Raw genomic sequence first — 26,962 nt, 5'->3', positions numbered from 1 at the left:
TTTCGTTTCATGAAACGGTGCCATTTTTCCATCCGGACCAGGACTACGGTAGCGCAGCAACTTCCAGCGGATTATAATGAAAAGCTGGCCATCTTCCGCTCCTACTGCAGTACACATGGCAGACAAACACATCCAGCCCAGCCACGTCACTAACATGGACGAGGTGCCGCTCACTTTCGACATCCCGGTGAGTCACACTGTGGAGAAGAAGGGGACCAGCACGGTAGCGATACGCACAACAGGGCACGAAAAGTCTTCTTTTACTGTTGTGCTTGGCTGCCATGCTAATGGACAGAAACTGCCGCCTATGGTGATTTTCAAGAGAAAGACTTTGCCTAAAGAGAAGTTTCCAGGAGGAATCATCATTAAGGCAAATGAAAAGGGCTGGATGGATGAGGAAATGATGAAAGAGTGGCTGAGGGAGGTGTATGTAAGGAGACCAGGTGGTTTTTTTCCACGCATCACCATCACTGTTGATCTGTGACTCTATGCGTGCCCATCTCACAGCTGATGTGAAAAAACAAGTGAAGCAAATGAACTCTGAGCTTGCTGTCATTCTGGGAGGCCTGACAAAGGAACTCCAACCGCTGGACATCGGTGTGAACCGCCCGTTCAAAGTAAGGCTGCGAGCGGCGTGGGAGCGATGGATGACCGATGGAGACCAGTTTCACTAAGAGTGGAAGGCAGCGCCGGGCGAGTTACACCACAATTTGCGAATGGATTGTAGACGCTTGGGCTAACATGTCTGCTGGCTCTGTTGTTCGAGCTTTTGCAAAAGCCGGCATCATTTCCGAGGAGCCGCACGGCACGGAAAGTGACTCTGACAGTGAAGAAAGTGAACCTGGCATGTTTGATGGAGATTTAGCACAGCTGTTCAATTCAGAAACAGAGGATGAGGACTTCGATGGGTTTGATTGATGACGATTACCGGTAATAAAAATGTGAGTACCAAACTCAGTTTTGCTCCCGCTCTATTTTTAAATACGGATACTTGTATGCTTGTGTGTGTTGTTGTTGTAAGGTGGACGTAGCAGAGGACACCATGAGAACGTTAAAGGGGGAAGTGTGGGCGTAGATTGTATATAAAACCCGCGCCCTATGTGTGTTAAATACAGTAATGGCACACATAACTGAGACTGCGCCTTTTATTACGGTGCGTCTTATGGTCATGAAAATATGGTACACCTCTCCTCAGTCAGCCGTGCTTCAGTGGGCTCCTGATGAATAAAAAGCTGCCTGTTAGTGGGAAATAAACACCCCACTGCCCCTCAACATTTCCTTCCTCTCTCATCCTCTATGCAAATCTCTCTAAGCCTCCATACAATTAGCATCAGAGGGGGTGGATAGAACGATGTCACCCTTGTTAAAAATAGATCGAGGGTTAACATTTACAAATATATCTAAATAACTAAACTAACTTTTTAATTAGAGCATGCGCATTTAAACTACGGCTCAATGCAACAAAAGTCATCTTTAAAACAAAACTTAAAAACTGATTAGTGAACAGTTGAACTCAGTTTGGGAGCTATTAAAGGTGACTGCTGTTGTGATTTGAGGCTATATAACAAAACTGAATTGAAATGGCACAAAATTATATTTCAGAGGAGTGTAGCGTGGTTACACATTGTGAACTGTGTAAATCATGTTCTCTTCTGGCATGAGATGTACCTGTGTCATGCGCCTGCTGTGGGTAACGCTGAGGGGAATTACGCCTCCTCTGTGGCCTGTATGGGTGGCTGTCCGCCCGACGTTTTTTTGGAGGAGGACTTGGAGAACGAGAACGAGACAGGGACTGAGACATGGATTGTGGAGAGCCATCCTTGGGATCCCACAGAGCACGGCTGCCATATCGTCCACTCTGACTAGAAACAGAAAGAAAAAAAAGACATTAAATTGTAATAACCCTCCGTTTTAGCCAGGTCGCACAGTATGCGGAGACCCAATCAAAGGTCAGGCTCCTGTTCCTAACTGCAGGGGGCTTTGGCTCTATGATGGGACACATATCTGGATCAGGAGAGTTGATGCAGGAGGAGCTTCATGAAATTCTGTGTTTGCGGTTTCTTTCCATTTGTCATCAATTTCTTAACAGCAGCCAATACTGCACAGACATGTGATTGAACATTTTTATAGCTGGTTACACTGTTGTGTATAGTTAACCCTACAGAGTGTTCAAGTGCCCATACTGAACAATAACAATTTGATAAAGCTGTTAATAACAATAAATCACATTCTATGCAAGGAAGCAAACTGTAGTGAAGATTACCTTTACTCATCCATCACATATGGACTCATTTATGGAACAAGAGAATTCAGAACCACCTTCAAATGTATAAGCAACAAGATTTCTAAGTAATTTCTTCTTTTTTTAAACACTATCAAGTTATGTGAAAAGTTTTCAAGCCATCTGATTAAAGTGACTTTCACCAGTTGTGGAGCTAAAAAGAGTTTATGGGAACCATTAGAGGACAGGTCTGACTGACCTTGGCAGATTTGGTTTCCAGCCAGGGTACCTTCAGAGAAAAACAAGCAGAGGGGATTATCAGGAGAGTTAGGAACCTACCAAGTACAAGACTCTAGGACTTTTTCCTCAGGATATGATCATCTCATCATATCCTGAGGAAATACCCTCAGTAGCCTGGAAGGTATTCATTTAAAAGGTCATTGTCCTTTTGTGACAGCTGAATCATTGTTGGCTTCATCCCTTCCCCTCTCTAACTGTATTCTCCCCTGAAAGGTCACTACTGGTGCTCTCCAGTAACAGTAACCCCTTTGCCCGCCCCTCACCCCAAGTGATCGCTGCACATGGCCGCCCCTCCCGGTGCCTGGTTCCATCAGAGGTTACTTCCTGTTAAAAGGGAGTTGTTCCTTCCCACTGTGGCCACATGCTTGCTCATAGGGGAGCGTCTGATTGTTGGGCTTTCCTTTCTAATAGTATAGGCTCTTTTTGTCCAGACCACCAGCACCAATAGAGCTGGAGTCCACTTACATAACAGAGCATTTAACTTATTACCCCGGTATTCATCTGTCACAAAGTAATACACAAACAATATATGTGTAACTTTGCATTCATTTCTTACTTTTTGACACCTAAAAAAAGCACAACAGATAGCCAGTCATTACTGATTATCCTGCTACACTGCAGGTAAAAGGTTTCAGGAACACATTAAAGATTCCTCACTTGTTGCGCAGATCTCTGCAGGCAGCTGTGTGGTTGACAGTGTTAACATGTTTAACCCAGTCCTGGAAAAAACAAAAACATCATCATCAAATCTTTATCAAAGACAAAAAGTCAAAGAAATTTATCGTAAATTCTGCATAATGGATCTTTGGGTCAGCTGGCCCGTGTCTTTGATTTGGTATTTCTGCTCACATCATGTTACAGATGCTGGCAGAAGTGACATCATTTGTTTATCTGGTTGCCCTCTTCTATTTCCACCACCTGAAGTGTAGTTACTCATCTTCAAACTAACAAAAGTTTCCTCGCTGCCAGAGAAAAAGGCAAATGCTGTTCAGACCAATCCAATGTCTTTTTCAGACTGGGTTGGTCTGAACAGCATTATTTATGCACCAATCAGTTTCCTATGCTGTGGAATCCCTGTTAGATCCTGGGATGTATGGCACTTAAGGTGAAAATGAATATATTCAACCATTTAAAAAGGTCATTATGCCAAGTGATTAGATTGTCTCCACCTTATTTATTCTGTCTTTTTTTTTTTCTTTAAGAAAAGCTAAACCAATTGTCAAATATGGGAACTGTTTGTGTGTCTCTCAACTATACAGGTTCTTACAGTTGTATTAATTATAAGCCTAAACATAAGTGATTACAGACAATTCTACTTTATTTATATAGCGCCAAATCACATCAACAGTTGCCTCAAGGCGCTTCAAAGACAGAGTACAAACAATTTTCAAACTTTGATGTCTCAATGAAAACACAATCTGCAGGGATACCCACCACAAAACCAAGAACCAGAGCACTGAGTAAAGGAGTTTATTCAATAGTAGTAATTTTAAGAATTATTTCATTATCCTTGATTTTCCTAAGTTTTAACAACTTTTTAAAAGGATTTATTCAGTACACATGCTTATTACTACAGCTATTAAAAAAGCAAGAAGTAGTATCCTGTTTAAGCAATAACTCGATGGAGTTTCATATAAAACCGCTAATCGGGAGAGTACTTTTTGAAAAAGCAGTTCCAGGTTGAACCTTTTGATAAGTTTGCGGAGTAACATGTTTCACAGTTAAGAAACAGCCGATTCCTCCTCCCATAGTGGCAACGCTTTCAAATCATTTAACTTCACCAGACAGTTGCCTCTTCCCTTGAAGAAAACCTGGTAGTGACAAGACCCTGAGGTTTCTGAAGAGGAAAAATCTAAACCAAATGTCTGACTCTTCTGTTTGTGGAAGCACCTCCTAATTTGGGCGAGGATACGCAGATGCTGTCAGATGACTACACATCAACCCCCACCTCTAATGGTTGTTCGAAAGTATCAATGAAATCATTATGAGACAAACACAAAGGAAGTAAAGAAAAATTGGTTTTTAAGTTGTTGCCATCTTAGCAAGTTGATTTCCCAAACGATCAAAAAACCAAAGCAGCAACCCCCCCCCAAAAAAAACTCCAAACCTCGATTTAATTACTATTGTGATTTACCATCATGGATTCTCCATGAGGCTTTGCCATCACCAATGTTTTTTACCTGTCCCCAAATAGTTGACTAAAAGTTGGTCAGTGAGAGGCATCTTAGTCAACCAAAGTCAAAGTTCACAGGATGTGGCAACATTTAGAATACTTTAATAATCCCTAAGGAAGGAAATTATGTTTTCAAATAACCATTTACTGCACTCCATAGATATTTAAGAGTAATTACATATAACAGGGAGTAATTTGAAAGTATGGGATTGCTTTCTTTAAAGTGGGGAAGCACATTAAGTCTTTGATGAATTTTATTTAAAGCTTGTTAAGTCCTATCTACTGATGTTAGTACCTCCACAGTTCTCTTTTAATCCCTGTGGTAGGGTGTGTTAGCAACATTCAAGGGCACTTCAGCTGTGACAACAGGTTATATCCAAGATGGTGACGGCCACGTGTAGCTGTCAGAAGTACAAATATCTGGCTTAATTATTGAGGATTTGTGCCTTTTTTTGTGTATAGGAAACATCATCCATGTAAAAATATATAAAAGACAACATCTCGACAACTGTCTGGTGAAGATTGCGGACTACAATTTATTACTCGAAGGTACTCTTTTAGGAAAACTCTTGGACATTGTTAAATGGGCATTCACGAGGGCACTCACCTTTTCCTGGTCACACACTATGTGGCATAGGGAGCAGGTATGGGGATACACCTTTGGAGACACAGCCGAGAAATCACTTATCATGGTGGGTGTAGGTAACTTCTTGCCGCTGCTGTGTGGTTTTGACCCACATGAAGAGGACAGGGACCTTCTCGAAGAAACGTCACTCCTCGTTTCAGATGGCAGTCTTTGTTTGGTTCCATCACGCCTGTAGTCTCTGTCTAGATCACGGGATCTAGGAGATGGAGAAAGTTCTTTCCCTGGTGAATGACTGCTCTCGCGCTGGAGGCTGCTCGTCCTGCGATAGTCACTGTCTCCATGCTTGCTTGGTTCAGTGTGTTCCAAATGAACCTGCCGTCTTTCACTTTTATCCACTTTTGTAGCTGATGAAGAGGACAAGGCTGGGAACATTTTAACTGTCTGTTCACTAGACAGTGGTTCTCTTTTGAAGTTCCCCATGTTACCGCTTTCGTCCTTGGTGCGACTGGCATGCCCATAGTCAATGACTTTACCGGCTGTCTGTGTAACAGTAAGGAGGCTGGGCACTTCTGGAGAGTGAGAACATGCCAATGCAGACGAGTGAGAAGGAGGCAATGGCACATCATGGGTGCTGTGTGAAAATGAGGATGAGCTAGTGGGAGCCAAAGTCTTCTGTTTCCCTGACTTGTTGATTTGGATATCACGCAGTATGAACGGCAAGGTATCTGGGGTTAACTGATCATCAGGGTAGTGACTCAGGACTTCCAAGTCCTCATTTGAAAGTCCAAAGCTAGCCAAGATACTTCCTGCGCTCTCTGGTGTGTATAAACTCGGACCCTCCCCACTGGTACCATGGACATGCCGAACTTGGTTCGAAAGAGATTCACATACAGATGGAGTCCAAATTGAAAGTCTTGATCCTGCTTGGGTGTTCTGAGGCTGTTGGGCCCCTTGTTGTGACTGATGACTTGAAGAAGGTGGAGGACCAGCAAACAGTTTAGCTGGAGGTTGGTAGCTTGACCAATCTACTCTCTGGTGGTGTTCAGACTGATTGTCAGTGGGGAGGGATACTGGGTTAGAGCCAAAGTTTCCATGCTGACTGGTCCCAGAACCTTGGTTCTGGTGTGGATTTGGTCGGTTCATATGATCAATCTGGCGGTGGTCCATGTCCCTGGCACCCCGGATTGCCAGAGCAGACTCAAGCTCATCAGGTAGTTGGGTCGGACGAGGAAACTGGAAACCCATCACCTGCATATTAGAGCGAGTCTGATGTTGATTCGGAGGTGGCTGACGAGGTGGCGGTCTGCCCCCATTAGAAAATGGCTGTGAGCCCTGTGGGTGTTGGTGATACATGGCAGCAGACAGACAAGGCCGTGTGGTTCTGTAGGTTTTATAGCTTGTGTACCCCACAGCCTGAGGTCTATTGAAAAGAGTCAGGAGGGCCAGGTGAGGAGGTAGCGCTGCTGTAAACCAGTTGCTGTGACACTGGCTGCCGAAAGCGACGGTTGCTAAAGCAGCAAGCTGCCGGAGAGCAATCTGTGCCTCGGTCTCAACCTGCGCCAATCGGAGAGCTATCACTCCAGCAAGACCAGCCGTAGGCCCAAATATGAAATGGGTCCCTCTGGTAGTGTCGGCGATGGTGAATGTTGCACTGGGCTCCAAATTAAGGACAGGAGTAAGATGTGAATTACTGTCTGTGCGGACAGCGAGGCTGAGGTGAAAAGCAGAAATATACTATTACAAATAAACGAGAGTTAATTTTTCATTTCAACAGCAGCTTTTAAATAAAGTCTCTGTTTCGTCTTCCAGGCACTTGAACAAGTTTGCCAGTCCTCGCTGTGTTTGCCTTCTTGAAAACTTTAAGAAATTTGGTCAGCTTTAAGTCTAGCAGTGGAGCGTGCTGCCCATCCTGCTTTTCCTTCATCATGGAAAAGCAAAGCAACATTATGCACAAACTACTAACAGTGAGAATGATGACCCCAAACAGCAAATACTAACGAAACAACCAAATTAAACACTACACATGTTAACCTAACCTGACAGGTAAAAACCTGAACATTTCATCCAAAGCACCAATCATTACCCTGCTATGTATATTAAATACAGTGCAATGTGGCCATAATGACAGTCGTCTCCTGGGTAAAATGTACAGAACAAAATCACCCTACAAGTGTATAATGCAGTTTTACCTCCCACCATTCTAATATTTAGAAATTAGGATTAACACTTACCATTTGCTGAAAGAGTCAACATGATCAAGCAGAAACAACAGCGTATAGCATTTTGATTGGTCTGTATGATTAGAAAAAGCACTATAGAAATCCAAACACGATACATTAAAGCTAATAAACCTTGCTACAGGGCTGGGCCATATCATACCGTTCACGGTAATACCGGTGTAATGTTGGGCAATGATAAGAAAATGAAATATCGCGATAGAATATGGGTAAAACGCACATGCGCAGTGCCTTTGTTTTCATATGCACATGGCGTTTCGCATGGCGCCGATGGAGAATGAGAAGGGTGAAAGCAGATCGTTGAATGAAACGGATGAACCAGAACTGGTTTGTAAAAATGCTGCAACTTCAGTGATGTGGAACTGGTTTAGCTTTCGTCCGTCAGATATACAACAAAGCACTATTTTTGGTAGAGCATGCTAGCGGGCCGTCGTTATTACCGTGTGTTTTGGAAAATACGGCACACTTAAAATCAATCCTTTGATTTTTCTGAAAATCGACAGTGCCCCTTATAATCCCGCGTGCCTTATGTATGAATTCTGGTTGTGTTTACTGATCTCGAAACGATTTTATGTGGTACGTTGCGCTCGAAAATCTGTCAAATGTTTTACTTTGCTAAGCTACGAAGCCGGACCGCTTGATGGATTGTCGGAGCATTACGGCTATCTTAGGCAGGAGCCTCGCAGAGTGATACGTACTGTGCTTCAACATAATATTACCGTATTGTGTGTGTATAACCTCTTTTTAAGGTTTGTGGATATTATATATGGTTATGCTGAGGATATGTCGGCCAGTTTACACTGGAAATGCCTTTTGGTTAAACTGTCAGCGAGGAATTTGCACTGTTAAATATTTATATAACTTTAATGCACATAAAAAAAAACAGCTGCTTGTTTAAGTGAAAATACATTATTAGTGCAAAAAAACCCATCAAAGTTGTGGAGTTGTAAAGTATTTTGTCTAGTGTCAATTATATCGTCAGTTATATCGTTATCGCAAATTTTCAAATGTATATTGTGATAAATATTTTTGGTCCTATCGCCCTGCTCTACATTGCTATGCTTCCTTTAACAAGATGTACCAGTCGGGTTGAACTGATTTTTAAACAGCATGACTACGCAGTGCATTCTTTAATGATCCTTATAGTAAATAGCTTGACCAAATTTTCTGTGTCTGAGGTCAATGTTTTTGAATGAATCTTACCAACCTTTAACCAAATTGTGTGTGTGAGAGACAGAGAGAGCGTTTGATGATTCATTAAAAGCAATGCAGTTTGTAAACTAAAAGTGAATCTAGGCTGTTTAAACGTAACATTTTTCCATCTCTAACAGAGACTTGAGTCATCAAAAAAAACAAACAAAACAAAATGGATACACCAATACAAAGTGACACTAAAGGTTACTGCTGGATTGGACACATTTGCAACAGTACTGATACCCTGACACAAACATCACACAGCACGGATTCAGACAGGCCCAGCTCCTCCGTCACTAACAGCTGACGTAGTTGATGTTCACAACACCAAAGGACACTTCATGAGGAATTTCAATAGATTAGTAAAACCCTCTTTTCCACAGCTATCTAACAGTTATAAATGTTAACATGGCTGTTAACATCAACCAACTATTAGTGATTACCTAGACGCTGGTCTTTCAAAATCCTTCTCTGGACACTGGCTGCTTTTTCATTTATTTTCAGTCCAATTCTTGTACCTGACTATTTCCAGAGAAATGTTATCTTCTTTGTTAAACCACTTGATACTGACATATGAATCACACAAATATAAAAAAGGCTCTTAACTAGTGGAACAAACCAGTGTTGTGCCTACACAAAACAGCAAAGAACCAAATTTTAATGTATTGCACTTTTTTACTAGAACCCTGCCAGAAAATACATAACTTGGTTCCATTTTCTCAAATTGAATCTATAAAAATGCTAAATGTAACACATTTTAATGGGCATAAAAGTTTTACACAACGAGGTGAGTTAACCTAGCATATCTTGGCTGATGTGCAGCATATTTTGAAATAGTCAAGAAAAGTGAATAACAAAAGAAAAATTGGGAGGCCTAAAACCCTTTAGCCAGTGGTATTGGGGATCTCATCAAAACTGATGGAATTATGAAAGAAGAAAAGTGCCATCAGATCTTGATCTACCATGAAATACTATCTGGAACAAGACTCAATTTTTCAGCATGACAGTGGACCAAATACAGACCCTTTCCAAAAAGAGTATCATGGAAAAGTTTATTTATTTCCATAAAATTTCATTCAAAATGTTAAACATTCATAGGTTGTAGATTCAGGGCCCACAACTTAAACAATTTCAAGTACTTAGTTGTTTATTTGTACATGATTTGGGCTTCCAGCTTATAAAACCCACGAAAACAGGAATTCAAAAAATTAGAACACTGTGAAGACATCAACCCAAATTTTACAGGGCATGAATGTTTTAATTCAAACAGAGAAGATTCATGAATCTGGCAGAGATCCAGAAAGAGGGGAACAAGGCAGGAGTCACAGCTTCGAAAACCACCACATTCAGACGCATGCAGGAGATGGGCTACAACTGTTGGGCTCCTCGGGTAAAGTAAAGTGTGCTTTTCATTCGGGAATCAAGGTGCAAGGGTTTGGAGGAAGACGGGTGAGGAACAGAACCCAAGCTGCTTGAAGTCCAGTGTGAAATATCCACAGTCAGTCTTGATTTGGGGTGCAATGTCCAGTGCAGGTGTTGGTAAACTCTGCTTTCTTAAATCCAAGGTCACTACAACAGTCTACCAGAGTGTTTTATATGACTTCATGATTCCTTCTGCTGAGGATCTGTATGGAGATGCAGATTTTATCTTCCAGCAGGACCTGGCCCCTGCCCATACAGCCACAAGCACCAAAACCTGGTTTGATGGCCATGCCATCACAGTGCTTGACTGGCCAGCCAACTCGCCGGATCTTGAAGACTGACATATCATTTTGAAAGTACCACATTTTTATTTTTTTATTTTTGCAAAAACTGAGAAGTAAATGGTGATGTCTTCACAGTGTTCTAATTTTTTGAATTCCTGTTTTCGTGGGTTTTATGAGCTGGAAGCCCAAATTATGTACCAATAAACAACCAAGTACTTGAAATCATTTAAGTTGTGGGCCCTGAATCTATAATCTATGAAAGTTTAACGTTTTGAATGGAATTACAGAAATAAATAAACGTTTCCATGATATTCTAATTTTTGTAAGGGGTCTGTATTTACTCATTTTTGCATGGAAACATTCTTACCCTGCACAAAAAAATTAGTTTGCACACAAAGTTACCGTTAGATTTATGAAACATGCCCTATTTTGTTCTCATCACAGAGCTTGTAAATGTGAATTGTCTGGAACTAAAGGCCTTGTGCAATCTCCATATACAATCGCCAGATCTCTGTGTACTGTCCCGCCCCAGTTTCTCTAAATAAGGAAACATGTTTACCTCCAGATGAAGAAGACATTAGTAATAGAGTAACAGAGTAACAGTGTCTGAGGTCCAAGAAGAAAGCTAGAAGAGGTGCAGTAATCCAAAGCGTTTCTGTGGAATTGACAACCACTTAAAATAAAATGTAAAAAGCAACAGACTAACCCTGAGATACTCAAGTTAAAAAATACAATTATGGAATCAAACTTGATATGTATCATATGTATCAAGCTTGCACCAGTGCAAGAAAAATCACGTGACCGATACAGCTGCTGAGTCATGTAGCTCAGCGCTACATGACTCAGCGGTGGCAAATTCTGTTCATTAGAAAGCACAACTGTGGGTTCATTTGCACTCGTGCTAAGGAAACCGTCTTTGGTGCCGTTTGTGCGTTTATGTTTTCAGTTCATCAGCGGCTGAAATGACTGTCCTCCCAAAGGTGGATGGGCTCTCTCGTAGCGACGCAGTGAGAAGTGCAGTTATTACGGAGGGGTTCAGAGCAGAGTACTCCTGCACATGTAAAGGAGACGACGTTTATCACTCGTTTGGTGTCCACATATCAGAATGAATTAAATTGGTTTAGTCTCTCTCCACACTATTTATCCAGGTTATATTGTTTGAAATCCACCAGATGTCACTGTTAAGCAGCACACCAACACAGTGTCTGTCTAACAATAAAGGCAAAGTGCTTTGAAGTGAAAGTGACATTGTGGACTTGGGCACTTATCAAATAAACTCAACATGAGAATGTGATCAAACTGTTTATCAGAGCAAAATGTGAGTTTTAGGACACTAAAGCCTAACATCAGCTGACATAATATTAGCTTCTAATCGGCTGTTGTTGTTTAGCCAGCTTGTTGTCCACTGTCTAGAGACGGGAGGTCTGTATTATCTGCTGACAGTAACTACAACAATACTGTAAATAAATCAGCCTTTTTAAGCCCATTTTGTGTGTTAGAGCCCTGACCCTCAGGATCTGAGGAGGAAAAGGATGACATCCAGACACAGGTGGCGCTGTCTCTTTCTTTCATGTTTTCACATCTTTGGTGAAGGGGACCCCTTCTCACATGAAAAACACAGATATGATGTGTTGTACCTTACTGAAGCCAATGAATGAAACACAAACTGTGCATCACATTCTCCAGCACATATCTGTGCATTAACGTGTGTAGAAATTGATAAAGTATTGTTCTACTTGACTCCAGTCTGCCGATGAGTGTTTTTCACACAGGATGAAACACACCTGTTCAATCCATCAAATTTTTTCACTTTGATCTGTGACAAACTGAAGCACTTTCCACATCTCCTTTATCAGGCTGTGGGACTGTAAACTTTAATGGTTACATGGAGCCAATTTAAAGTTTCATAGCTCTGGTATGTAGCTGTTACCTTAGCAATAAACAGCAGCACCGAGAACGCGCTCAGTGATAAATTAACTAACTGGAATTAAAATGTTTATTTTATTTGAAAATACATTTTAGAATGTAAATGAACTTCTATATAGTTATAGTTAGGGATGGATCAGGTCACCTCCCTCAGCTAGGCTGCTGGGAGCCAGCAGATAGCCCCTGCCTGAGCCTGGTTCTGTCAGGTTTTTCCTTCCCACTATCGCCAACGCAATTGCTCATAGGGGGTTATCTGACTGTTGGGGTTGTCTCTGTTCAGTTACCGTATGGTCTTACTTTACACATAAAACTCCAAGTTGTGATTTGGCACAATATGAATAAAACTCATGAAGTCTTTACAGATTTTTCATCGCCCTTTGATAATGTCTCTGAAGTAGATGTGACCAATTTTCTGTGGAAGTAGAGTCTAGGTGATCTATGAAACACCCAGATTGTTTAGATGTGCCTGGAGCACTTCTTTCATGTGATCAACATTGTCAGTGTAAATTAATCCAGATAATGAAAAGGTACCCTGGGTATGTGGAACTCGCTCTGTGCTACAGAGTGCTGTCAGTGTAGAGAACAACCCACACATTTCATCCTGAGCCTGGTTCTGCTGGAGGCCTCTTCCTGTTAAAATCATTTTTTCCTTCCCACTATTGCTAAAGCGCTTGCTCACAGGGGGTCATATGATTGTTGGGATTGCTCTACTTTCTTTGTATTATTGTAGGGTGTTTATCCTTTATAATAGCAGGGTGCAAGATGCCAGCATGCAGGGCATAAATGGAAAGCCATAAATATACAGAAACATCTGTGCCGAGTACGGACTGGAAGACCCGAGGTCAAAATGGGAGACGTCCCCTAGGGTGGTGGAGAATGACCGAGCAAAGATCCCGTGGGACCCACAGAAGCTATGTTATAAGGATTTTTACAGCTGCTGCTGATTCCACAAATGTAGATTTTGGGAGAAATCGACATCTCAGCTTGATATTTCGAACAGGAGCCACGCCTCGTCATTTCACGCAGCACTGTTTTCTGACCATCTAAAAGTGAAACTATCCGCAATTTCAGGTGCAGATGGACTGAAAGAGCACAATCCTTCGGACACGTCCACTCAGTGCTTCAAGTGCGACAATGTGGCCTTTGCACTGCGCGCATATTTCCGTATGTCTGTCTTGTAGTCTAATGTTCCACAGAGACTTCGTGAGTTTTCTGCACGGTGCGCAGAAATCCGCTCGTGATGCAGGGCCTACACAGTTGAGGTACTGGTGTTCTGAACCGGGAGCAGCTACCTTATTTACCCTTAACGTTACCGCTTACACACCGGTGCAGACGTACGTACAATCAATCGAGTCCCTAAATGGGATACAACAGCCTGCGCTGCAGTAAACGGAATACTATATTTGCTCTGGAACCTGCTAATGTAAACCGGGAAAACACTGGGTCTCGCTACATACCAGCCATTTTGGCTCTAGCTGGTTTTTAGCTACCAGACCCGCTAACGTCTGCTACTGGAAAGCGTGCTAGCAGTTCCGTTACACGAACAGCCACCGATACAATTTCCAGAACACGTCCCTGGATCTGAATAAATACCTTTCACTGTGAGTTGACGTTGGTCTTTGTTTTTGTCGAAAACCGCGAATCCTCTTCAGCCAGTTAGTGTTTGCCCGTGTTCTGCCATCGGCTGCAACGGGAAACGCGTCTGCCTTAGTTTTTCAAAATAAAAGCAATCTGACCCTTACCTCTAACCATATTTCAAAAAAATATTCATAATAGTGATTTGGGTGCATTGTGTTAAATCTGTATCTTACCAAAAGCAACAAAATCAAGTGTGTTTCTCAAAAACGTTGTTGATAAACTGCAATGCCGCATTCAGACCACTCGCGACACTAAAGTCTTAGATCATGCGTCTTCACTAAGACTTGGACTGTTATAAACCCAATGATCTCTTTAATGTGGAACAGTTAGGTAACTGCAGAAGATAACCTGCTCAGCAGTGTCTTCATTTATACTTCTTTTTAAAATCTGATTAGTTTGCCTTAATAGCACAGACTTTTTGTATGGGAATAGTTTAATAGTTTTAACTCATGACAGAAAGCATCAAAACTGTCTCCAGGGTTACTGTGAGGAATATGGCCGTACACTTTCTACACAGTATATGTCTATTAACTTTAAATGTTCTTGTCACATGATGCTCATGAAATATGAAAGACCTCAGTATAATATCCCAGTGAAGCACTTCACTCTCCCAGTGCACATTTGGTTCCTATAGTTTCCAAGAGTAGGGCGGCAGACCCTCCGTGTTTGGGTTCAGACTCCCTGTCTGGTTTCGAGATGACCTTTCTGTAGCTACACCCTTCTTATTATTTGTTGTTGTTCCTCAGGACTTACTAATGTGTGTTGTTACTGTTGTAACTATAATCATTAGTATTATATTATCAAACTGATATTAGTATATGCACTTAGTGCCATTCTTTATCTGTTATCTTAAGCACAACAGTCAAAAACTGTAAATGAAAGAAACAGTCCTGGTAACTGTTGGAGCGAGACAGTCAGCACAGTTTTAAATATCTGAATCATAGATGTTGACAGTAACACAACTTCGAGGTGTATACAAGTCATGCTCGTCCCTTAATGTGACAGATGCCACGAGTCATGAGAGTGGCAGTGATATAGCCCAGGATTTCTCACTTTACACAGCGGAGTTTATGTTGAAAAGATTTTTTTTTTTAAACTTTCTAATGTAGAAAATGTATATTTCTCATGATCAGGGAAAACACAATTCAGGTACAATAACTTACTGTGTTACTCTGTTACCACTGTTTGAGCATTGAAGGAAAAAAGACTTTCAGTCATCACATCAAAGTTCAACATCAATTTGATGAATGCAGCAATTGCATCTACGTTTTCCTTCTTAAAAACCACCGACAGAGTGGCCCTATCCCCCTGGATACTCTGTGACATTTCAGTTTAGCATGAATAGAAAATATTTATTGAAGTTTCATTTGCATAGGCAGCTCCCTTGGGACTCCAGAGCAGTTGCATTTTTAAAAATTACTAGAAAATGTTCAGACATCATTATAAACACACTGAAAGACGACGATCCAGTTTGGGTCTGCAGTGAGAAATCTTAAGTGGTGTACTAGCAAAACAGCTGACTGAACTTAGTAAATCTGGTTCACCAAGTTAATCCTTATAGATAATAATCTCTACCTCACAACTGATCCTAATACATTTATGCTGCTGCCACAATTTTGTGGGAGGTTATCAACTTGACATGGTATTAAATATATTAAACTACAGCTATTTTCATTGTTATCTGGCTATTCATTACAATATGTTGGTAGCTACTTTAATGACTAGATGCAATTTGCAGCTATTGAGAGGCAAAGTGTGCACTTTAGTGGAACTTTTATGAATAAAGTTTCGTCAAAAAAGTCTAAGGAGCTTGGAAATAAAGTGATTTAAATTCTTTAAGTTTCTTAAAGACGTTTCAGCTCTAATCCGAGAGGCTTCTTTAGTTCTAAAACCAAGTGGTAGAGATTTCCAGGTATTTAAACCCTAGTGGGAGTTGTCCCTTAAGAGGGTTGTTGACTCACTGTTGATCATGTGTGATGAGCCAAGGTACGAAAAAAGGTGTGGGTCATTATGAGCAGAGGTTTCGGTGAAACAGGTGAGAAATGCATCACCCTATCGTGTGTCCCATTGAGATCACCTGATGCAAGATGTGAGTGGGGGTTGAGGTGCCTCGGAAGGGATCTCAATTCAAAAGCATCTAAAGGATAAAGGTCACTCTTTCGAGAATGCCCTTTGTCAGGTTTATATTGTTGGATTGTCATTTATGCTTAGAGGTATATAATCGATTGCATATTGATAGGATGTCTGATCCTTAGCAGTCTGCAAAGACTCTGTGTGTGTATGCCAGAGTGCTCTGGCATACACACACATCCTAAGGTCATGAGAGAGGTCGTACCTTCTCTTCCTGATTTATAGTATAGGAGGACACCTGCTCTGTATCTGTTTAAGTATAAGAGCCCTTTGTTTAGGTGGACCGCTGGACTCCTAGCACCAGCTTTAGGGAGTCGTTCACAGGGTCATATTTTGACCCACACACATACACACACACACACACACACATGCATAGCTACACGTACACACAGACGGTGCTCTTTGTTCACATATATGCCTGTTTGAGATGTCACATGTTAATGGAGCTATAAATATTCCTGTAACCACAATAAAGAGCAGTGCTACGGGGGAGCTGATGGAGAGTGACTGGGGTCCGAGCGGCAGGAACAGCGCTCGTCTCAGTCATCTCCCTCGTGCACGAGAGCACACAAAGAGCTCTGCTGACTTGCGTCTTGCTTTTGCCATTGTAGTAGAATTGTCTCAGCTGTTCCAGCAGTAGGTTTGTGCCAACATAAACCTAACACCATTGTTCACATTTTGGACAGAAAAGCCGGTTTGAGAGAGGTCGTTTATGTACGCCGTAAATAACCTTCTTTGAATATAGGGTGTGGCTTACGACAACTGTCTGCAACTTATGATGCAGTTTTGAGATGACTTCCCAGGTGCCACAGCCTCCCACGCACATCTTGGGTCAGGTGACCTCAGTAGGTCACATGACAGGGTAAGGCAAGCTCTCACAGGAGGTGTCACACGAAACCTCTGCTGATTCTCACACCTTGGCTCGTGTGGTGAGGCAGATGATCAATAGTGGGTCAATGAACCTCTTAGTTGGAACTCCCACTAGGGCTTAAATACCTGGGAATCTCCAGCATTTGGTTTTAGACCTGAAGAAGCTTCTTGGATTAGAGGTGAAATGTCTTCAAGCAACTTAAAAAAGTCCAGTCGCTTTCTTTCTGAGCTCCTTAGACTACCATGACCTGGATGACTGAGGACCTACGCACACACTTCTTCAGAAAAGAAAACACTATCCCATTTTCTGTGGTGGAACTCGCTACTCAGTTGAGGAGGACCACCGTGTAGATAATGGTTAAATTAGCTTTCGAGAGGGGTCGAACAGCGAGGGAGAAAACAAGCAACAGGTTGGAGAGCACCTGAAACAGGAGGCATGATAACAGAAACAAGAGCAAATGAAAACCTAGATTAAAAAGAATTAAAAAGTCCAAACTCAAAGACCCAGGGTTAAGAAGCTCTGTTTCTTTCTTACTTCAAATTCTGAGGCGCTGTATGAAGTTGTAAACTAGAGTGTCCAGCACACCTCTGGATAATATTTGACTCAAATGTCAGAGTAGCAAACTCCCCTCTAGCTACATTTCATAGATGACTTGTCGGTTAGTATGCCACTATGATTAATAGGCCTTCTTGTTGATTAGTTAGAATCTTACCACTATAGACTATATAGACTGCAGTCTTTGTCGAGCAGTCAGACATTAAAAATAAACCAAAACAACTCCCTCAAGTTCAATTATGCAACGTATGTGTTATGTGAGAGACTCAAATCTATTGGCTGCAATGTGGTCATCTGTTTCTGCAATGAGTTTGCACTGCTGGCTCATTTTAAACTGAATGTCAGGGGTTGAACTTTATTAGCAACTGTTCACTGAGTGTGTGTGTGTGCGTGTGTGTTTTAGCCTTGTGGTGATGCATTATGGCTTCTTGTCAGCTGTGACTGAACTTTGTGTCTGTCATGTCTCTCACACTTTGTTTTGAGGTTGAATCGTGTAAAGCTCGTCAGGGTTCTGTCTATTTTAGTTAGCTTTCAACATAACTCCCATTAGTTTGATGAATTTGAGTTCCTGACTTAAATCACACTACCACTGAGAATACTTAGACACATGGAGTCTTGTTCAGGATGAGCCACATGCTGTGGAGTTAGACCTCATGTTCCCACTCAACTCGATACCTGTATCTACACCCAGATAAGATTCCTGCCTTGAGTCATCCAGATGACTTAATTAGCTCATCCATATTGAGTGTTTGCGTGGAGAGTAGATTAATATACTGTCAGGAATCAAAACTACTGTTTAGGTCATCTGAATGGAGCAGAACAGGCATGTGGTGCAGTTTCTCTGAGGTGGTGGTACCACAGAGTCTTTTCCCCACAGTCACAACATGCATGTAAGCTTGTTTATCTAAACTGATTGTAGCAGTGAATGTGAGCAGGAATGGTTGTCACTCTGTCTATGCAATATGTTGGCTATCCAGGATATTCTCCAGCTTTTCCTCTAGTCACAGTATTTACACACGTCCACTATCACACACCAGTAGCTGCTCCAGACCATCTCAAAGGCAAGCTTTCCCAGATGAATGTGCCTGATCCCATCTGCCGGTGGATCACTGACTTCCTGACGGACAGGAAGCAGCATGTGAGGCTGGGAAAGAATGTCTCGGACTCCCGGACCATCAGCACCGGCTCCCCTCAGGGCTGTGTTCTTTCTCCTCTGCTCTTCTCCCTGTACACCAACTGCTGCACCTCCACCCACCAGTCTGTCAAGCTAATCAAGTTTGCAGATGACACCACCGTTATTGGACTCATCTCGGACGGGGATGAGTCTGCCTACAGGAGACTCATCCCCTGTAGGCATCTATCTACTTAGCACTTTTAATTTTAATTTTTATGTTTATTTAAGCATTATATGACAGTATGTTTGCACTAAGTACCGCAGCAATTTCCTAATGTTGTAAACCTGCTCAACATTTGGCAATAAAACCCTTTCTGATTCTGATTCTGATTAACTTTGGGAAAGCAACATGGCTCCGTTGTGCTCTGACATAGTGACTGATTCTAGCTGCAGTCAGTTGGTGAAGGGTTTTTGAACCGAGTTCTGATAAGGAGTTGGATACTCTGCAGCTTCCATGTCCACAGAACATTCAGTCCAGTTTGAATGGGAATTGCCACAGAGAAGCAGACGGCAATGTTCACATATGGCTTCTTCTTTTCACAATGCAGCTTTAACCTGCAGGAAGGCACAGCACTGTATTCACAGGCAATGATTTATGGAACTGTTCCTGAGCCCATGCAGTGCTTTCCACGACAGAATCATGCTTATTTCTAAATGCAGTGCCTGAAGATCACAGAGACCCACTGTTGATTTTCAGCCTTGAGATTCCTCCAGATTCTTGGAATCTTTTGAAAGTGATCTTCAAAGTCTTTGTAATTTTATATTATAGTTTTTTTTACATTATAGTGAAGGGTTAGGATTTCCCCCTTTTTTTAACCGCAGTTAACGGTGGGTTCATCTGAATTTAACTGAATCATTGGATTTGTGTTTGCTCTCATTTGTTCATATAAAGTATTTATAAAAAGCGTGTCTGTTTAAAAGAGCCTAATTAGCAAATCTACACACCACAACAAACAGTGGTCACTAAATTATTTAAATGAGTGTCTTTAATAAGACAAGCTGGCTGTAGTTAAACCTTTACTTAAAAAGCATCTCTAGACCCAGCTGTCTTAGCTAATTATAGGCCAATCTCCAACCTTCCTTTCATATCAAACATCCTTGAAAGAGTAGTTGTCAAACAGCTAACAGATCATCTGCAGAGGAATGGCTTATTTGAAGAGTTTCAGTCAGGTTTCAGAGCTCATCACAGCACAGAAACAGCTTTAGTGAAGGTTACAAATGATCTTCTTATGGCCTCTGACAGTGGACTCATCTCTGTGCTTGTCCTGCTGGACCTTAGTGCTGCGTTCGATACTGTTGACCATAATATCCTATTAGAGCGATTAGAACATGCTGTAGGTATTACAGGTACTGCACTGCAGTGGGGCCTGTTTTATCTTAATGACCTTGTAGTACCATATCACCCTATTAGAGCACTTCGCTCTCACACTGCAGGCCTACTTGTTGTTCCTAGAGTATTTAAAAGTAGAATGGGAGGCAGAGCCTTCAGTTTTCAGGCCCCTCTTCTGTGGAACCAGCTTCCAGTTTGGATTCAGGAGACAGACACTATCTCTACTTTCAAGATTAGGCTTCAAACTTTCCTTTTTGCTAAAGCATATAGTTAGGGCTGGACCAGGTGACCCTGAATCCTCCCTTAGTTATGCTGCAATAGACGTAGGCTGCCGGGGATTCCCATGATGCATTGAGTGTTATTTTTTCTGTCACCTATTTTTCTATGTGTTTATACGCCCCTCTGCATTTAATTAATAGTTATTATTAATCTCTAGCTCCCTTCCACAGCATGTCTTTCTGTCTTTCTCCCGTCATCCCCAACCAGTTGCAGCAGCCCCTCCCTGAGCCTGGTTCTGCTGGCATTTTTTTTCCCATTAAAAGTGAGTTTATTCTTCACACTGTCACCAAAGTGCTGCTCATAGGGGGTCATATGATTGTTGGGGCTTCTCTGTATGATTGTAGGTTCTACCTTACAATATAAAGTGCCTTGAGTTGTTTTTTTGTTGTGATTTGGCGCTGTATAGATAAAATTGAATTGAATTGAACTGAATTAATGAATGTACTGCAACTTTACCCTCCAGACTTTGGCTGGTATGTTCCACTCTGTATTGACTTTACAGTGACAGCTGGCATGCTGTGAGTCTAGTACAACTATTTTAAGAGTCTATGTAAACAAGAACAAAGTTGTGGAACACATGAGCACTGGACAGCAGAACCATGACTCTGTACTTTAAATGGTTGTCAGTTTCCTTGATGTCTGAAGGTCAAATAGTGCCTATCTGTGTGTCTTTAACTTTTATAGATCATTTTATTAGAAGTACTTCTCTATGACTTATGTAGTCACGGTCAGGATTAGGGATAATTCAACTCGACCATCTATCCAGACCTTTTCTCTGTGTGGGCCTCAGGTGCCATTTCACTGTAGGGACCCACAGGAATAGATCATTTTGATAAGCCCATTCAGCTCTTATGGTTCCACTGCATTGTTAAATTGATTAGACATGACTTCAGAGCATGCTTAAATGGGACAAGTTATGTAACATTGGGCCCAAAGCAATGACAGCAATGTAGAACAGTCACTTTCTGATGGTCTTAGAGAGAATGCAGGTGTGGATTATCTTTTTGCTGCCTCTAGTTTGGTATTAGTTATGTTTCACTTAGGTCTTCTGTGTTAGTCTGTCATGTTTCTTGTCTTCTTGTCCATGTTGTGAAGTTGTGTTGTCTTGTCTGCCTCTCATGTTTCCTGTTTTATTTTGAAGGTCTGTGTCCTATGTCAGTGTAGTCAGCTTTGCTTCCTTTGTCTCTTAGTGTCAGCTGTTTCTCCATGTGTTTCCACTTCCCCAAATCACCCTTGTGTGAATTTAGTCTGTGTGTTTCTGTTTATTCATTGTCAGGTCGTCCGTTTTTCCTCGTCATGTTTCCATGTCTCCAGGATTTTCCACGTTTAAGGTTTTGCTCTTTGTATTTTATGTTCAGCATTCAGTTTTCCAAGTTTAGTTCTAGTTAGTTTCCCCCCAGTGTCCGTGTGCCTTTTGTTTTGTAATGTTTTTTATCAGCCTTATTAAACGGCTCGCTTTTTGTTAACATTCAAGTTTTGTTCCACGTTGCTTGGTGTCTGCGTTTTGGGTCCTCTTTGTCACTCCATTCAGTCTGCCTCTGCCAGACTGTGACAGCAGGTTTATGATGCTTTTGCGCTGGCTTCACATTTCAGAACTGGAAGCTGTGCATGTCCATTGTTTAGATACAGTTGATGATCACGGAGCAATCATTTTTGATGGTGTGAGTTTGTCCGTCTGTCTCGGGTAAAAATTAGATTAAGCAGTTAGTCAGAGATGGCGAAGCTTCAGACACCATCACTAAAATAACTGTAATTCAAAAAAGGCTGAGGCTGAGACTGGATGTGATTGTCTCCAATGTATGTGACTGTCCAAGAAACCATGAAAGGATGTGCTCAAGTGCCCTCTCCCTCCCTGTCTGTGTGTCCAGGGAAATGGCTACCATATTGTCTGTCTTGTGACCGGCATCAAAGAGCTGTCTGAACAGGACGGACCAAAGCGGCTGCTCGTCGTAAAGCTGTCTGTGATTGCAGCAGCAGGGGGATCACAAGGTGCCCTCTCCTCTCTTGTGGACTATAAATGCCACACTCCTTCTGCTGTAGCCTTTGACTTTTATATAAGACACAACAGGCAGCAGGAAACTTTACCGATGCCTGATTATTTGATAGTGCCAAGAACATTTATTTTTAAAGTTAAATAAAAGTGCTACAAACACTTTTCTGATCTCACGTGATGCATGTCTCAGGTGCTGTTGACAGCAGCATTACTGTCTTAAGACCTGTAAGAAGTAACAACATTGGCTTCACCAGACAGTGAAAGTGATGGCACTTTGAACAAGTTATTAATCCTTCATCATTCACTGAATGATCCACAGTGTTTGTGTAAAATATAGGACGAGTCAGATTTATTATTATTATGGGCCATATCTTTAGTTACCAGCACACATCCATATACACTGTAGCACTTTGTTCCCCTTCTTATAATGAGTCTTTGACTTTTTGGACATCTACACCCATGAATGCAGCCATACGCGTTTACGGTCATTGTTGTGACATGTGATAAATGCTGAAACTAATGTCATTTATTCAAAAGTCTAACTGATGTTTGTGTTTTCATTATTTTGAATTTGGTGAACAGAATATTTGATCTCCAGCCACGATCTTCTCCTAAGTCGTTGCAGTGCCTGAAAAGTAATTTTTTTTTAAATAAAAGTAAACAGTGACTAAAATCAAAAGTGAAAAGTAAAAATACCATAAAAGAAAATGTCAATAACAGCTCTGACTGTATAAACGTGTGTGACTGACAATCAAAAGTATCACCTCTGGTCTTCTGAGACAGGCACTGCAACTGGATTTAATTACATTTTGGGAACTATTTTGAGACTGGAGAGTCCACAAATACAGGAACCACATGGTTGATTTATGTCTACTAAGCTGAAGCCAGAACTGAGAAATACTGTGACCATACCATTAAGTCTAATTGGACCACCCCATAATACAAACTACTGTAAAAAAACAACAAAAAAACAAGATTGTTATTTTTAACTCAGGCTACTGACAGGCTACTTGACCTGCAAAATTTCACTGTTATGGTAAAGTCAACATAACTCCTAATTCCCTGGATCAAACATTGTGCTTCAGGAATGGTTACCAGTTTTCTGAACTGAGGTGGGGCCGCACATATAACTCTAGAAATATGGTTAAAATATAAAATTATGTCATTATTTAATTTTATTCAGACTATTGAGAAGTATTTTTTTTTATATCTGAAGCTACAGCTAGTGACTTAGCTTAGCTTAGCTTAGCAAACAAAAGCAAAGAGGGTAATAGCCATTAGTAGCCTACAGTACTGAAAAAAATGTACATACTATGTCTTTATAGGCATTTAACAAGACTCCAGGAAATCACTGCATGTCACCAAAAATAATTCTAACACATAAACAGTGTTGGGCAAGTTACTTTGAAAAAGTAATTAATTATAGTTACTAGTTACTTCTTCAAAAAAGTAACTGACTTAGTAGCTGAGTTACAAGATTCTAAAAGTAATTGATTACTTGAAAAGTAACTATTGTGTTTAACCCTGTGGGGTCCAGGGTATAATTGGCCATTTTTAACTACTTTTCATTTTCCGTCTACATTTTACCTTTAAAAACTATTTACTTTGCCTTGTTTGATATCATCCTTTTCAGCACAACCTCACGTGCCTGAATTCACAGTTATGTTTTCATTTTGACATACTGTATTAACACAATTGATCTAAAATCAGACAAAAAACATAAAATCCAAGTAGAAAAAGTTATATTTTTTACTGTAACAACCACAAACATGTTTAATGAATCATATTTCATGACTTTAAATGTGAATATAATTTGTCAATTTAAAAATCCTACGCACATGTTTTGCAAACAACAAAGTTTTTGCAGCCATTTACATTTTACCCTTTTTTAAATAACCATTTCAAACTATTTACAGAACAATCAGCTGTTCTGCATTCAATAAGATGCCACACAAATTATTTGTGCCACTCCAAAAAGTAATTTCTGTCTATAAAGGAGAACATCACAGCCTGATACCTGCAGGTCTGACAGCAGCAGGTGTATCACTGCTGTTTCTACCTGGAGACAGCAGTCGCCTCATTGTTCTGACACACAACACAAAACTATCCACAACACTACACACTAACTACACAAGACAGCACATAACTACACACTCCAAACACGCTAAACGTCACAAATCTCACATCTCAAAACTGGCTCTCTTGCCATCACTCCTAAAACTCCCCCCCGCCCCTTACCCCTCTTCTTAAAGAACAAAATGTCATGTTGCCATATCATTTTTGATTGATCGACATGGTGCATTTTTCCACCAACACAAATGGGCTGATTTGTTTTTGTTTTTTTTATTTTTTGGTCATAAGCAGAGAGTGCTTGCTAGCGCTGTACTTAGATGTTAAATTTGAGGAGGGATATTAGGCCCCTTATGTCAAACTGAGTGATTTATGGCCCCCAATAAATTATTCATGAGCTCAGGAAGTAAAGGAAGTAATAAAGGAAGTAATAAAAATATGATATTCATAAAAAATATGATTTTCATAAAATTATGATATTCATCCAAAATATGCTAGTTCATAGCTCATTATCCCCCCCCCCAAAAAAAATAAATTATTTGATTATTTTAAAAAACGTTTTTATATCTAATTGCATTCTTTTATTTTTAAGCCATTAAAAAAAAAAAAGGTTTTACTTTTTATGCTTAAAAACGCCATCTGGTGGTGGGTCAGCGCGTGGCGCACCGCATGTGCCTGTGTGTCTGTGTGCGCATGCGCGCGCCTGTCTCGGGACTGTGCTTGTGTGTGTGTGAAATGTGTTAAACCATAGTAAAAGTGCTTAGTTAAACTTGTGCTTTTGTAACGTTCAGTATGGCGAGACATACAGGCTGCATGCCTTGGGGAAAACTTTATTTCATTTTATTTGCATTTGTTTAATCTGAACAAGAAGATTTAGAATCAAAGTCAGAATCGCAAAAAACTCTCCCAACATAAAAACTTCCTGAAAAAACCCTTTTTATCCAAAAACGCACAACAAAAACCCTAGGATAACTTTTAGGGAACCCTCTATTCCCCAAACCTTATATTCGAAAACAGGGAAAACTCCTGAAAATATCCTTAGTCCTTTTTCTTCAAACGATCCCTCATACCAGCTCCGTCTCAAATTCAGCGCAAACTCTAATGAATGACCGCTTACTTCGTTCGAAATTTGCGCCGGAGACCAACTCCGCCTCGCAGGCGTGCCTAACTCGCCCCGCTGCCAATCACATAACTAAGGGGCTGCTCCCCTCACACCCCGTCTAGCCAATCGGATGCAGGTCCGATTTACCTTCTCTGCGATAGGTTCACTGGCTGGCTCTCACTCAGGAGAAAATAATTTAACATTTAGGCCTAAATTAAACTCTTTTTTTCTCCCAGAAAAGAAAAAAAGACTTTTCTCTCTTTTCTTAAAACAACATGGACGCCAGACCTGTCAGCCTGGCCCTGCTCGCTCAGACCCCTGTGTAACCGGTACAGAGCTTCTGCGACACCAGCGCAACTCACACGAATGCATCTTTGTAGGGTTCAGCCAGCACCGGCTAACCCAATGTAGGACAGAATCCGTCTCAGCTCCGGCGGATTTTGGGGCTATGCCTTCAGCCTCAGAGAGAGCGAAATCTATTTCTATCAGCTAAAAGCAGGTGAAAGTTTTGGCCCGCTGACACCTCGGATTGCCTTTACTTCGTCTGATTGGGGTGTTTTGAGCCTCATCGCGATGCCCGAAGTGCAGAAGAGCCTGCGGGAAACGAGCTCGCAACAACCACGAACCAGGGATCAACGACAACTGCCGTCGCTTTCGCTATGTGCATATCACTCGGTAAGTGTTAATCTTCCGCTCTCACTACATTTTTGCATTTTCCTTTTGACCATTCTCTCAATCCTTTCATTAAAAAAAATATATCACAATGGTTTGTAACACGTACAATACACCATCCATCCATTTGCTTCCACTTATCCTTTTCAGGCTCACAAGCGGGGCGCTGGAGCCTATCCCACGTACAATATACTTTAAAAATATATATGAGCTCGACTTTAACTCCCGTAAAAGTTTATACATTACATGTCTACATCACCTATCATCTCCTCATCAGGTATCTCATATCATCGTGTTATTGTTATGTTATGCTCCTTTGATATTTTGCTAGTTTGCGTGTTTTAAAACTCTTTTTGTTTTTCTTTATATTTTTAGACTCTGATTTAAGCCAGATGTGTTAACCTGATCGCTGCGAAACACCAGCTCTGCGTGGATTTTGACCGCGAGTGACCGGATGCTGTTTCCGGCCTGAGGTTGCCTGAAATGCCGTGAGGCTCGTTTGAAAGATTGCGCCCGAGACCAACTCCGCCTCCAAGGCGTGCCTACCTTTAGCTGCCACCAGTGAGATATCAGAGCCGGGCTCCACATATCCAATCAGGAGCACGAGGAAGACAGCTTTTGCAGACTCTCCAGAAATATACAAGTCCTTACCAACTGCTCTGCAACCCAGTGTTTCTGGTCCCCTCACTAACATCGCTTTTTGAGATATTTTTTATGAACCACCCAAAAAGCCATTTTACCCCCCAGTACAGAAGACTGGATCTGAGGGCAGCAGCAGCGGGGACAAATGCTTGTAATGAAGCGA

General features: G+C 41.3%; 1 protein-coding gene across 4 annotated transcripts in view; it reads right to left on the bottom strand.

Moving 5' to 3' along the window:
- The window catches only part of LOC116316669 (zinc finger protein 638-like), a 57,180-nt gene that overhangs the window by 14,089 nt on the left and 16,129 nt on the right, over positions 1 to 26,962 (bottom strand). Inside the window, exons 1-6 of one of the 4 annotated variants that reach the window (XM_031735288.2) lie at positions 14,155 to 14,243; positions 13,937 to 14,027; positions 5,302 to 6,991; positions 3,179 to 3,240; positions 2,481 to 2,510; positions 1,669 to 1,862 (exon numbers count right to left, since the gene is read on the bottom strand). In XM_031735288.2, coding sequence (XP_031591148.1) covers positions 1,669 to 1,862; positions 2,481 to 2,510; positions 3,179 to 3,240; positions 5,302 to 6,991; positions 13,937 to 14,027; positions 14,155 to 14,215 — 2,128 coding nt within the window. In that variant the 5' untranslated portion in view covers positions 14,216 to 14,243. Of the gene's footprint in view, positions 1 to 1,668; positions 1,863 to 2,480; positions 2,511 to 3,178; positions 3,241 to 5,301; positions 6,992 to 13,936; positions 14,032 to 14,154; positions 14,244 to 26,962 lie in introns of those variants that run through there. The other 3 variants (XM_031735289.2, XM_039613789.1, XM_039613790.1) reach the window with 3 other exon arrangements.

The sequence above is a fragment of the Oreochromis aureus genome, linkage group 6 (assembly GCF_013358895.1).
Source record: "Oreochromis aureus strain Israel breed Guangdong linkage group 6, ZZ_aureus, whole genome shotgun sequence".
Lineage (NCBI taxonomy): Eukaryota > Metazoa > Chordata > Actinopteri > Cichliformes > Cichlidae > Oreochromis > Oreochromis aureus.
This window is presented reverse-complemented; position numbering and strand designations above follow the sequence as displayed.